This window comes from Diorhabda sublineata, chromosome X (genome assembly GCF_026230105.1).
Source record: "Diorhabda sublineata isolate icDioSubl1.1 chromosome X, icDioSubl1.1, whole genome shotgun sequence".
Taxonomy (NCBI): domain Eukaryota; kingdom Metazoa; phylum Arthropoda; class Insecta; order Coleoptera; family Chrysomelidae; genus Diorhabda; species Diorhabda sublineata.
The window spans coordinates 25,833,242-25,848,194 of NC_079485.1; the positions used below are offsets into that span (position 1 = coordinate 25,833,242).

At 32.2% G+C, this 14,953-nt stretch overlaps 1 protein-coding gene across 4 annotated transcripts in view; it reads left to right on the forward strand.

Moving 5' to 3' along the window:
• LOC130451413 (uncharacterized) overlaps positions 1 to 14,953 on the forward strand; it is a 111,612-nt gene that overhangs the window by 93,506 nt on the left and 3,153 nt on the right. For 2 of the 4 annotated variants that reach the window (XM_056790409.1, XM_056790410.1), the window contains 5 exons: positions 11,835 to 11,936; positions 12,001 to 12,194; positions 13,693 to 13,918; positions 14,132 to 14,261; positions 14,429 to 14,736. In XM_056790409.1, coding sequence (XP_056646387.1) covers positions 11,835 to 11,936; positions 12,001 to 12,194; positions 13,693 to 13,918; positions 14,132 to 14,261; positions 14,429 to 14,736 — 960 coding nt within the window. Of the gene's footprint in view, positions 1 to 11,834; positions 11,937 to 12,000; positions 12,195 to 13,343; positions 13,570 to 13,692; positions 13,919 to 14,131; positions 14,262 to 14,428; positions 14,737 to 14,953 lie in introns of all 4 variants that reach the window. The other 2 variants (XM_056790408.1, XM_056790411.1) reach the window with 1 other exon arrangement.

A 14,953-nucleotide genomic window follows, 5' to 3' on the forward strand; every position in this document is an offset into this window, starting at 1 on the left:
TCGAATGGATTGAATCTAGTTCCAATCAAGCAGACTCTGTATTCTTCTAACTTGAAATAATAATTATACAACTTTTCCCCCTCAATAAAGTCAGGTTTAAAGGACAATAGAAAAAAAATTTGTTCTTCTTCTAATTTCCCATATTGTACTCATAAAAAATTTTATCCGGTATCGAAAAATTGGAAATTTCGAATTTTTAGTAAATTTCTTTTCATAATTAGTAATAGTTACATAGCTCTGGATATTGACACTTTAGTTCCAAAAAACAAATTCATTTTTGCGGTAATAACGGTTGGTACACATTACTTGGTAGATCTCAGGTTTATAAATACAATGTGTGACTAAGAATTATATTTGATTCCAACAATTCACTCTAGAAGAGGAAAATTACGTGATTTGTATATCGAGTTCTTCATATTCATGATTTTCGAAATAGTTTTAGTTTACAAAAATCAAATTTTATTACAAATATGTTCCATTTTTGAGATAACCCTAATAAATTCTATATCCACTCATGAAACACAGTTCTAGTTGTTAGTTTTTTTCCTTATGAAGAAATAAATAAATTAATTTGACACGTGTCAATTTTTTTATGACTATATACATAATTTTAAAGACAACTACATAAATAATACTTGTTTTTCATCCGTGTAGTAATAATACGAGCAGTTTTTAAATTGATAACAGGATATTTATGCTTCACAATTATAAATGATACAAACACAAAAACAGGTGTTCAATGTGAGCCCAATTCATTACCAGATTGGTGAATATCGATTCATTGCTGCAACAAATTCAATTCTTTTTTTGATACTGGAAGGGAATGGATGCACATACACTTGATCATTCATGAACTTTCAAAGGTATAAATCACACGACCTCAAATTGGGTGACCAACAAGACCTTTATAGCCAATCGGGTACAGTAAAGTTCAGTCAATCGCACAATTCATTATTTTCGTGAGTTTTCTGTTTCATCTTCTTATATGTGAAAACCAAGTCTGTGGAATATCAAGCACTAATAAGTTGTTTAACCAAAAAAAGGAAGTTATATAAATTTTCCGCCAGGATATGCTACAACAATTTAGTTCACTAGCCCACTAAGATCAATTCACCACTGAAGATAAAATGATCTATCTTTATTGCCATGAAGCAACACTACATTAGCCCCTAAATTTCTAGGCTTTATATTATTATTGTTTCAATCTTTCATCGGCAAACATAAACATGTTCTAGCTACATTTTGATATAATACTTACTTGCCCAATTTTTATGCTATTCTACCTTTTCAGGTGTTAAATTAGTCATTTCATGGGCTCTTTTTTCCACAGTCATTTCCAGTCTTTCCTATCCTGTGTCTTTCCCCAGCAAACTTTATTTATAGCGTCCAGCTATACTTTGGTCTTATTTTCTTGCTTTCGCCAGCTCGTGCTTCAGATATTTTTCGTCTTAATTGTTCTTCTCCCATTCTCATAACGAAACCAAACCACTAGTTGGCACTCCTCGATTTTCTTTTCAATTGGTTTTAAGTTTAAATTTTCTCTTTTATTGTTATTTCCTATTTTGTCGTATATTATTTCAATGTATATTTTTCTTAGCAATCCCATTCCTTTAATTTATATTTTGCTTTTTTCCTATGTAAGTATCCGTGTTTCTAATCCAAATAGCCCAAAGGCTTCAGAAGCTGTAACAACAGTTAACCATAAGGGCGTAGTTGTAAGCCTTCAAACCTAACTGATGAGTTGCTCTTTTGTTTGAAGTATCATTTATAACTGTTAGTTTAATTAAATAAATATTATGAAGCATCAAAATCGCGCTATTCGTTTTGAAATACACGATATAATCTAATACTATTTGGTACTGTAACCTCATCTTATTATCGACTAAAATTATTTTACGGGCCTAAAATAAATCGTTTATATGGTTTCTTTTAACAGGTCTCAAACAACCGACCAGAATCAGTCAAATGCAGAAACACTAGTACACATAGTATCGCCAGAAACACAATCTTATGACACATACGAACCTTTCCTTCCTCCTACTCACCTCAAAACTCCTAATATGAATGTTACAGAAAATATCACTTTTGTAATTTTAGATAATAACGATAGCCAATATCCTCAATACATTTCAAATAATGTTTCATATAAATTTAATATAGACAGTGATTCACAATCAACTTTAGATTCTGTTACGACAGTTAAAAATAAACCACGTTTTCATTATATTACCAAAACATCCGCAACAACTTCTAGTCCTAGTACTATTTCGACAACTATTACTACTACAAGTTCTATGACAACTCCAGAAATAGAAACAGAAGATGTAACTCGAAAGAATTCATTTATTAACAAGCAGTTTCCTTCTACCCAAAATATAGTACCTACCACTTACTCTCCATATAGATTTGTACTGCGGACACCCATATCAAAACCTGTTTTCGTTCAGACTACGCCAACAACAAATAATTGGAAATCCAGTGGATTGAGATCTTATACATCACCCTTCGACTATCAAAATACAAATAGTAATAATTTAAAAGCTTACAAAGCTTTAAAAGCTGTTAGAAAAATTTTGAATCCGGTTAGCCTCAATCATGAACTCTCTTCTCCAACAGAAAAAACTAAAGAGGCGCCTAGAGAATATCAACAGGAAGATGAGAAACAAAAGTTAAAATTGAAATATTTCATTAGTGATCATCGAATCGGTAATGAAAAGTTTGTACCTACAAGTCAAAATAAGCAAAGTAAAATTACTACAACTACTACAGAAATTATTGCCTCCGAAACTACTACTGAACAGAAATTGGTTGTAAATGATCCAGCATCTGATGAAAACTTCACAACAATAAAAGTGGAAGTAGGATCCACTGAAGATTACACTGTTGACGTGAAAAGCATAGCACGACCCCAATCAGACCAATTCTCTAAACAAGAACCTAAACCTTTTTCCAAACCCGTTATAACAACTACGACAAAAACATATTTTCTGCAAAATGATTCTCTACCAACTAGAACATCCCGGGTCAACGCCGCTATAAAATCTCTCATAAATCTTGGAGAGACGCGAGGATCTAATAAAAACAAAGAAGGCCTTATATTCCATTCAAAAAACTATTCGAAGCCGAGGTATTTATTCCTCCCTCAATAAAACTGAGAAACAAAATAAACATTTTTTTAGTTTACGCGCATTCTTTTGGATAAAAAACATACAGAAATTTTTATTGTTAAATAACAAATCTTAGATGAGAATTTCAAACACTATCAAACTGTCTAACAATAATAAACATGTCTAGGCATTCTAAAATCTTATTATTTTAAGTGAAACTGAGTAAAATTCGTCGTATTATAATTCGACGTATTATTTCCAAAAATTTTTTTCGACTTTAGAAAAAATTTTACTTGATTGTTAATTGAAATGTTACTTAATAATATGCAGTTATAACTCAGTTATATAACCCTACAAAGCCAAGTGTATCTTCTATTGGAAACAAATCTACATTTGCTTGACTAATTCCATAAAATTCGGGTCCTTAATTTATCCCTTTCATGTTCGCCTTCTTGCTTACTATGTAGTATGTTGATAATCAAATCATTCAAAGAAACAGTATCTCTTACTAAATACTAAAAATACTTTATTTTCTTCTGAATTATACGATGGTACATTCATGACATCAATATTGTATTTTTTTAACAACCGGGTATGATTACACCTCTTTTCGAATGTGGTGATAAATTAGATTCATCATGTTCAAAATTATGTAATAAATTTATTATCTCATAAAACTCAAATTCGAATAATAATTCTCGTAAAGATACCATATATTTTTTATGATTTCCATCTATTATCAGGCAAACTATTAAAGCAAACATAAACGGAACATTATCTAACAAAATTTTAATATAATACTTAATTACTCAACTTAATCCTGATTCCTTTCTAGATTTTCAAGTGTAAGGCTTGTTGAAGTTGAATCATTACATGGGCTCCTTTCACCACAACTGTTTCCATTATCTCCTATCCTTTGTCTTTTGTTTTATTTCCAGCCATCTTATTCCTCGATCTACCTTCCTTATTTTTATAATTTCGTACTTTTGGTATTTTTTTCCAGTTGCACCAGTTCTCTCGTTTATCTCTTCTTCTAAACTTTTATCTTGTGTAAATGTTATGCTAAGGTGATTATAACATTTGACGTCCTCTATTGCTGTTGATTACTCTATAAGGATGATCCCATAAGTACCTGGCCCAACAAATAAAACAGAAAAATTTTGGAAAAAATATATTTAGTTTTCAACTTAATCTCCTTTAAACCTCAAACACTTTTCTCAGAGATGTCCAATAAGTTCGATACCCTTTCTATAATAAGAATCGTCAAGATCCTCAAAATATCCATTAATTGCCGACATCACGCCATTTTTTCAAGTCTAGGAACAGAAAATAATCCTAGAGTGCTAAATCTGGCGAATGAGGTAGCAATTCAAACTTTAATTCATTAATTTTGGCCATTGCAACAACGCATGTGTGAGTTGGTGCATTGTCTTTATGAAACATTTTCTTCTTAGCTAAATAGGACCGTTTTTGATTGATTTCTTCGCTCAAATATTGCAATAAGCTCACATAATACTCGTCATTGATAGTTTTTCATTTTTTAAGATAGGCATTGAAAATTATCTCACACGTATCCCAAAAAACCGACGTCATGACCTTGCCTGTAGATGGAGCGGTCTTTGCTTTCTTTGGAGCCGGTTGTCCCTTTTCAGTCCATTGTTTTGATTGTTCTTTTGTTTCGGGTATGAAGTAATGGACCCACTTTTTATCTGTGATTATGATACGGCGCAAAAATTCGGCTTTATTTCTGTAAAACATTGCCGCACTCGATGGGAACATCTTCACGACGCTGTTTTTGTTCCATTGTGAACAAACGCGGCACCCATCTTACGCACAGCTTTTTCGTTTCCAAATTTTCAGTTAATATGCGATACACTTCCAGTCAGCCATCATCCAGTACCGCTTTGTGGTTTTCTTCTACATTTGATCAACCACTGCGATGTTGGTCTTCGCAGGCCGTACAGCCTCGTTTAAATTCTGCTACCCAATATTTTACTAATGATAACGAAGGAGCAGTCTCACCCAGAGTATAATCTAGTTCAGCTTTCATATTAGTTGGGCTAAGGCCCTTCAGATACAAGTTTTGTATCACATAACGATGACCAATTTTTTCCATGTATACAAATTCAATGAAAACGTTCACTATTGATGGCTGCCAAATAAATACTAAACAACGTAGCGTCTTCAAACTTAAACATGTGTTGTATAGATTGTGTACTTTCTAATACAGTGGTATTTTTCAAGCAGCCACTGCCATCTCTAGGTCAGGCCAGGTACTTCTGGGACCATCCTCGTAGCTTTATCTTATGTATTTGGTCTTATTATCATTGTCTCAGGTTTGTGGTCGCTTATTTTCATATTAATTAACCGTAGGTTGTCATTGTATATGTTTGAGTTCTACTTCTATCATTATTACTATTTCATCTGCATATAGCATCTACGAAATTTTATATCTTCCATTTTCTATTACATATTCAACTTTATACTATTCTAATTGCATTTTTGTTCGTTTGATTCCTTCATCTGACACTACGCTAAATAACAATAGGCTTTGTATATATCCTTGTTTAATATAATACTTGATACTGTAATGAACATTCACAAAAAAGTACGCATGATTCCTAACCGTTCCCTTTCCTTCATTGGATATGTTTAGTCAGTGTTCTTCGTGTAAGTAAACTTAACAAAGATCATTCCCTTTCAGATTATCTTGCCCCACAAATCTTTAAAACTTGATTCAATTCCTGATATATAACTAATTTTTGGATATTTTTCTTGATTTAACTAAAAGATTAATGATTTAGAGACGTACAAATAAATAAACCTATTTCCTAATTATATTCACTTAATAGAACTATTTAGATTTGATTACATATTAAGTTGCTAAAAAGGAAAATAGTATTTATTATTTTATTCATTGTAAAAATAAATATTGAAAACTTTAAGAAGGAAAAATATTTTGAATAAACTAACCCAGTTAGGAAAATATTGGACTGTTCACCCACAGTAAGAGAATAAAATGGTTTTGCTGTAAAAACACCATCAATAATTGTTACTGTTATGTGTTAAATGATATATCTTAATTATTTTGGTAATTAACATGATATGAAAGAATGCGTTTAAACTTATAAAATGTTATTAAGCATGTACTCCGATTCATTTCACAGCACTTATCAGTTAACTCTTTGGTTTTATTCAATTGCTTGGTTATCTAATTATTCTATTATCACTTTCTACTGCACATCCAGAGGTTGAATACTTATAGGAACAAAGTCTGCAAAATTTCTAACATTCTTTCTCTTTGCAATTGTTATCATCACATTTTCTACATAACTAATCGCAAAACTAAAAACTAATTTGAAATGAAATGCTTATTTCACATTGTAGTACAGGGCGATTTATATTTCGTTAAATTGTGTAAGTATATTTTTAATCTAGGGTATAAAAGGAGGGCACGTCAAAAACCTTTTGATATTGATTGAATAAATATTCTTTGTGTTAATATAGTCTATCCAAAGATAAAATTACTCAAATACTTATCACATGAAATTGGTCTGAAAACCAAAAATTGCCTGCTTCATTGGTTGTTTTTGAGCTCAATATTACAAACTGAAAACTAGCCAAGGAAATAGTTACAAATAGAAAATCTTGAGCTTAGAAAATTTGCTAGGATTAACTCTATGTTTACAACAGTTCATTTACAAACATTATTTAGTGTAAGTTCAGTATCTGATTAAATAAATTTCATATTTTAACGTCACTTCCATTTATCCGACGTTATTATATACTAGGTACCACTACACAACCACTGTCAGACGTGCGTTTCAATAACCAAGCTATCATCTGCAGAGACTGAAGATAAACTAATTTACCTTCAGACAGTGTAATTTAAATATTGGTGTAGTGGTAGTGTAAATAGTGTATTCAATAGGATTCTCACCAATGGTGATGGATGGAATTCCAACTTAGACATCATTACACTTGGTACATACAAATCGATAACAATATATCTTTCATGTAATACAATGTTGGCAGCTTCGGAAAGAAAAACTTCAACAGTTTCATAAAATTAAACTCAAAAATGTTACGACCCTGTATTCATTCTAGTTATTTGTTCTACTAAATAGTGTGTAAAAGCCAAATGAAATAAATTCATTGTAAATAATTATAAAAAATCCTGAATCACGTCAAATAAATTGACATTCTTCAGTCCAAATTTTTTAAATTAAAAATATAGACCTGTAATATATCGTTTGAAAGGTGTCTTTATCCTCTATTTAGAATTGTTATCGTTGTTAAGTTTATTACACCAATTAAGATAAAATAAAATTATATGATTTAAGTCCGGGATTGATGGTTATAGTTTTTCTTACAGTTCAAAATTCACACAATGTTCTTTCTAAGGAAACTTTATTGCTAAAGTAAAGACATGATAGTACCAGTATAAGATAATTTGATCAATTCTTATGAAAATGAGTGGCATGCCTTCTGGGAGTGATGACCATAGAAACATTAATTAGGTATCCTCAATGCTTGGATTCACTTTTTTATCAAGTTTCTCATACTTTTGACAGAAGTCGTTGTAAATCTTTGAGTAACCACATGTTACAATGTATCCATTTGATCCAGTCTACCATCCTTTTTATTTGTTTATAGTCTTCCCTACACCCTACGCAATTTTCACCAAAATCCTCGGTTTCACTATCGTCATTTTCTAAAATTACTTCATCTCTTCATTATCTCGAATATCTTGTTATCTTTCTATGCAGCCTTTTTGTCATAATTTTTTTCTTTCTCTTGGGCCTTTCTCTCTTTTTCTTTGCGAATGTACAGATGTTTTGAAGAAGACGCTACTGACTTAGCTCTTTTTCTAACTGCATTTCTTTTTTCTGAAGCAGATGGCGACTAATCGAAAAATATTTTCGAGAAACTTTTTATGTTACTTATAGTTTTAGAAGTTGATGACTGTGCCTCCAAGTTATTGGTTCGTTTGTTATTCCTGTTGGTTTTTGAGGCGATTAGTACATTTTTTGCAGGAGAGTGTTTTTCAACACAAAAAGCATAATCCGGTATAATATTGCGATATTACATCAGATGAACCATTTTGTACAGTAGCCACCTCTCCCCAGCTTACACCCAGAAGCTCATAAAATTGGTATTTGGTAATACGCCGTCAAACATGATTTCTAAGGCGTAAACGACATGATTCATAGAAATGCGCTCTTAATGATTTAAAAAACTTCTGTCCAAAGGCTGGAGAAAATGTATGGTGTGGCTAAACAAGCATACTATAATGATGTTATTAGATTATGTAAACTCCAACATTTCGACTGAATTTACATAAAAAGCATGGATTTTTCTCAAAGTTTTCTAGTTACAAAATATTCACGTATCCAATGAAGAAAAATAGTGTCGTGGATGTAGGCAGATTTTTGTACCATAAACAACATAGGTCTGGGTCTTATTTTTGTCATTATAACTGACTGTTTCTAACTTTCTGTAGATGCTACCGTCAACATAGCTTTGGACCCCTTTCTGTAAAGCACTTCTTTTCAATAATATAGCCGCTGCTCTAGCTATGGAGACACTCTCTGATTTATAAATATTAATTTCTGAATGACGGCTTAAAAACAAAGTAGTCGTAATCAGCTTATCTAATTTCATTATTAAACTTATGTTAAATTCCTAGTTGTTCTGCGAATTGATGAGCGATGATCCAGATGTCGTTTCGGGTTAAAGGAAAACCTCGTTTTTTCATAGATGCTTCCCTTTTGAGAGTTTCTAATGTTAATTCTACGTTCTAAGATCTTACGTGGTATGTTAAATTCATTAGAGGGTCGGCGAACAGAACTATTTCCACACAACACTTTTGATGGCCTATGACAGATCATCTTGTTACCACATACTACGTGTTTGCACATATTTTCTTATGTTCTTGTTTCGCATCTACAAATGAAATCACATTTTTATATTTTCCCGAAAAAAGTGGGCCATCTCTCCTGATTATGTAGTAGAGCGAGTTTCAATACGTTCTGACTAGAAACTTGATTTAAGGTTATGTAGGACCCCCAGCATCGCAATAGCTAACAATAGCTCAGTATATTTTGAAAACAATAGAATATTAGCAAATTGAATTCTAAGAATACTTGACATAAAATAGTCCCTGCATTGGAATCACATAAAATTTGTTGTGATTAAATACCGTAAATGCGATTTTTCACCTCAAGGACAATACAACATGACACTACAAGTCGTGTTGTATACGACATAATTATAAAATAATATTGTACTACATTATTTGGATTCAGGTGTTTATATTATAAGCAGACATGTTTAGACATCCTGTTCGCAGCGCCAGTTAAATTTAAAAGTAAAAATTCACTTTTATAAAAATATTTTATTTTAAACTCAATGATTTTTAATAGTTGCTGATTTGAACAGAGACTGGTTTTTTCTAGAATTGAACAAGATTGCTGAATAAAGTGGAATGAGATATGATAAAAAATATGATAATCATTGTGTTATAGGATATCTACAAATGTCTGCTTATAACACCTGAACGCAAATAATTATGCCATCGTCTTCATAAGCTCAAACACCGATTACTAAGAAATGAGACAGAAAATTCCAGACCATGCCCATCTCTCCCCTTCAAATATCTCTCCCAGATTTATCGTAGTCTAAATTGATTTGTTCATGATTATTATGAATATTTACAGTGTATAATGATTTTATTTGAATTGGCTTTTGTACACTGTATACCAACTAGATTACTATTGTGAGCAAATCATTAAATAATTTCAAAAAGTATTTCTAATGACTGATAAAACTTCTGAAAGCTGTTTTTTAGTACTACTCTTAAAATTTCATAGTAAAAAGTAGTAATTACTTAATAAAGTACAATTTATTCACGAATTAACGAGGAAAACTAACCTCACGTAATCAAACATATCCACAATTTGGCTTATATTATGAAGGGAAGCAAATGTCCAAACATCTTGACATTGAAGAAGAGGTATGCGAAAATGTTTAAACTCATATTCAATAAAATTTCTGGTCGTAAAGCCGTAGAATGTAATAAAGTCTTTAAACTGCAAGCAATTATAGTGGAGATACTCCAGAGAAAAAACGCTTTTACTTGACAAAAAAATGTGTAAAGCTAGTTATGCAAATAATGTTTTAAAGCTAAAGATTAAATTTGTGTTATTACTTCGTCTACATTTTTGACGAGATAACAAATAGTAAGAAGTCTGGTAAACTGGCTAGTTTAAGCTAGCGTGAAATTAGATACAATACAACGATTTAGTCGAACATTTAAATCTTTTTCATCCTTTTTTTATGCTTTTTATAATTTAAATATTTTCACGTCAAATTTAACATACGAGTACATTAAGAATGCGACGTAGTACAAAATGATTATTAACCCCGCTCAAGGTGAATATTCTCGATCATGCGTATATTGCTATAGATAAGATAACTCTCCTTTCAAAATTAAATAGCGAAAAATTTACTGCGGTGACAACGCTCAGTACTTTCTAGAGAGTTTTTCACTTGTTTTTATTGCATTGCGAAAGAGAGGGTATATTTTCAATTTTTTAATATACACAGGGGCTACCACTAATGTTAAAGATTTTACAGATATATATGACACTGACAAAACTGGAATTATTGTCCTGACTTAGGGCATGTGTAAACAATAGGTATACAAGCCTCCACTTAATTAACCAATGCTTCTGGAACTATAAAACGACTGCCAAAAATAACTACCAAACTGTCAAGTATTAAGTCGTGCGAAAACTTCTTGTCAGCTATAAAAAGACAAACGCGAATTGAATATGTTATCATGTAGCCATAAGCTACATTAACTGAAGTCTATTGGCCAAAATCGAGAAACTGGTCGTCAAATATTCAAGCCAACATTCATTGTAGGTTATGAGGATATTATGGGAGCTGATGACTAATCAAATATTCTTTTCCAACAGTCGAGTGCGTCCGCAATAAATTATAAAAAAAAATTTATTTTCATCTTTTTAATATAAGGATTCTTTCTTTTATTTTTATTTTCATATATTCCGAACTAAATTCTTACTTTCAATATTTTTTTTAATTCTTATATATGTAAATATATAAATGTATAGGTTGTTGGAAATAAATACTATCATAAATATCGTTTACGTAATACGCTGTGAAAACTTCTAAATGAGTTTATGAAGTAGAAAATATTACTACTAATCATCGCCTCTCTTTAATTAAAATAACAGCTCTTTGTTTAATCTGCAGACAATGGTTTTATTTATTTCTACAGCTATAACGACCAAATAAAAATTTAGATAATTCTATGTACTTCGAATGAGATTTCAATGTTTGTGGAAACTACACAATTTTCAGGACTATTTCTATCCTGCAGCTAGCCCTTATCCTAGAAACCAAAATACTGACATCCATTCAAATTGCCACAATTCAATTCATTCCTAAATATTTTATTTGTTTTTGTTGTCTATTTGTAAAAAGTCTAAATATCGATATTATGTCAAAAAGTAACACTATATTCGCTTATGATTGGTAAGCGTTTGCCTTCTTTCATTAATATTGGCTCTACGGGGTACAGCTCACCTTTAACATAAACAGAATAAATTTGCATGTCAAACTTATTATTGTGAAAAATTAACAAAAAACACTTAGATATATACAAAAAACAGATAGTGTCAACACAAACGTTATTTTTAGAACACCTTCAAGGGGACGAGGGTCAGTACAATACTCTGGTGCTGGGGACCAAATAACTAATAATGAAGTAATCGTGACTAACAATAGGGGTACACCACCAACGTGAGTACACAAATAATAAACATGCAATCATTTATAGGACGTATTAATAATTTATGTTCTTTAGCCGATCCAGACCAACTCTGAAACCATCAACATCAATTGTTTCAAAGGCTCAAGAATATGTTGACATCTATAAATACCCTCCAAGAAGACCTGATCCTATTTATCCTCAACCTCAGGTCGACAAAACCGCAGCTAAATGTAGAAAAGATGTTTGTTTACTTCCCGATTGTAGCTGTGGAGGAAAAGATATTCCTGGTAAGACAAATTATTACTTTAGTAATTTTTTTGAAAAAAAACACATTGAATTTCCAACGAACTTAATTTTACAAATTTAGGCTGCATAGTTTTAAAATTAGAGGTTGATATATTTCACTGAATACCCGTCAGAAAATACTTGTTTCTGATTCATAACACGTTTATACGAGATGTAACAATCAGTCCGAGATTTCATCAACCAAAAAAAAAAAGCAAATAAAGCTGTGCGTAAGGTGAGTACCGCGTTTGCTCATAATGGAACAAAAATAGCGTCGTGATGATGTTTTCATCGAGTATTTGACCATGTTTCACAGAAATAAAGCCGAATTTTTGCGCGATTCATAAGCATGGGTCACTACACACCCAAAGTAAAAAAATAATCAAACAATGGACTGAAAAAGTAGAACCGGCTCCAAAAAAGGCAAAGACCGTTCCATCTGCAGGCAAGGTCATGGCGTCGGTTTTTTGGGATGCGCGTGGGATAATTTTCATCGGCTATGTTGAAAAAGGAAAAACTATCAACAGCGAGTATTATGCGAACTTATTGCTCGATTTCCTCGCTCAAACGTCCGCATTTGGCTAAGAAAAAAGTGTTGTTTCATCAAGACAGTCCACCAGCTCACACACACACACACACACACACACACACACACACGAATTGTAAATCGCCGGTCGACATTCGCGACTGTACAAGTGGTACGGGAAGTCTTTCACGCGAATCGTCTTCACAGATTCACATCTCTCTTTGAACCATCTCCCCAATTAAACACGAATATTTTTTATCTATACCAACTACAATTTGTGAAGGTTTGCAAAAGGTTCTTCACCATATTTCAATAAAAATTGTCACGACATGTTGCTTGTAATGTTTACGACACCATTACAAAAATTTGTACGAAACGCATAATAAATGTGTTTCGTTTTCAGACTTGAGGTAAAACTGAAAGAGATATACATATGTAGACGAAGTGACGCAATGTTGCCAATTCCCGAGTAACTACTATCTTCTCGGAACTTGATTGCCACACATCGTATATTCTATTCTTTTTATCACTCCACGTTTTATGATGAAGTATAAGTACTCAGTTTATAGATAAACTTCTATTTTGAATGTGCTTTTTGAATTGTATACATTTTTTTATTAATTAGGCGACATTCCAGTAGAAGAAACTCCACAAATAGTGCTAATAACTTTTGACGATGCGGTTAACGATTTAAATAAACAATATTACATAGATTTATTTGAAAATGGACGCAAGAACCCAAATGGTTGTCCAATAACAGCTACATTTTATGTATCCCATGAATGGACAGACTACAGCCAAGTGCAAAATCTTTATGCGGATGGGCACGAGCTGGCGTCCCACACAGTTTCGTAAGTGGCCTGTATTTGGCCAGAGGGGCTGGAACTTATTTCAACTTTCTCTATGTTTCCTTCACATTTTTCTAGCCAAAAAATATTATTAACTTATTTCTTTTCTATGCTACTAACCAATAGGTGACCTTCCTGTGGAGCAAGTCCCTCAAATAATATTAATGACTTTTGATGATTCCGTCAATGATTTAAATAAGGGACTATACCAGGATTTATTCGAAAAAGGCAGAACCAACCCTAACGGATGTCCCATAGCTGCCACTTTCTACGTATCCCATGAGTGGACTGATTACAGTCAAGTACAGAATTTATACGCAGATGGTCACGAACTTGCTTCTCATACCGTATCGTAAGTCTTTTCAACGTTTCCGCACTTACAAATTATTGAATGCACCTTTTAATCTACGCTACCATGCTTACAATGTGTTAATACTATTTTTGCTTGCTGATATAATAATCTATATATACATATGTATATACATATATATATATATATATATATATATATATATATATATATATATATATATATATATATATATATTATTGATTCTTTCTTTAGGCATAGTTTTGGCGAACAATTTTCTCAAAAGAAATGGACAAGAGAAGTAGCTGGGCAAAGAGAAATTCTTGCGGCTTATGGTGGCGTTCATTTAGAAGATGTCAGAGGAATGAGAGCACCATTTTTGTCGGTAAGGCCTAGCTTAGTTGTCTGTCATTCTTTTTTAATTAAATGTAAATACTAAGATAAATCAAAAAATCCTGTTTCAAATATGATGAATCAATCACAATAATATTTGCATTATTCTATAAAATGTTTGTTAATACAAATCTCAGTTGATATTCTTTTTTATTTAAGGTTGGTGGTAACAAAATGTTCAAGATGTTGTACGATTCAAACTTCACCTATGATTCCTCTATGCCCATTTACGAGAATAAACCACCAAGTTTTCCTTATACATTAGATTACAAACTTTTCCATGATTGTATGATTCCTCCATGTCCTACGAGATCTTATCCTGGAGTGTGGGAAGTACCTATGGTAATGTGGCAAGATTTGAATGGAGGTAGATGCTCCATGGGAGATGCTTGCAGTAATCCGCCAGATGCTGACGGGGTATTCAAAATGTTGATGAAGAATTTCATGAGGCATTATACTACTAACAGGTAAGAAGATTCTACGATTGTTATTTCTCTATTACACCAATAATAAACGGAACGAAGGGAGAAGATTGGCATGATATCAAGTAAGGACAGCTCTAGCCTGTTGATCCACTGTTTAAAATCGTTTTTATTCGTATTAAGTCGGTTGAGCCGAAACAGAAGAGAAAAATATTAAAGTGCATGGTAATACCCTGATGAAAAGAGGGGATAGCCGAACTGT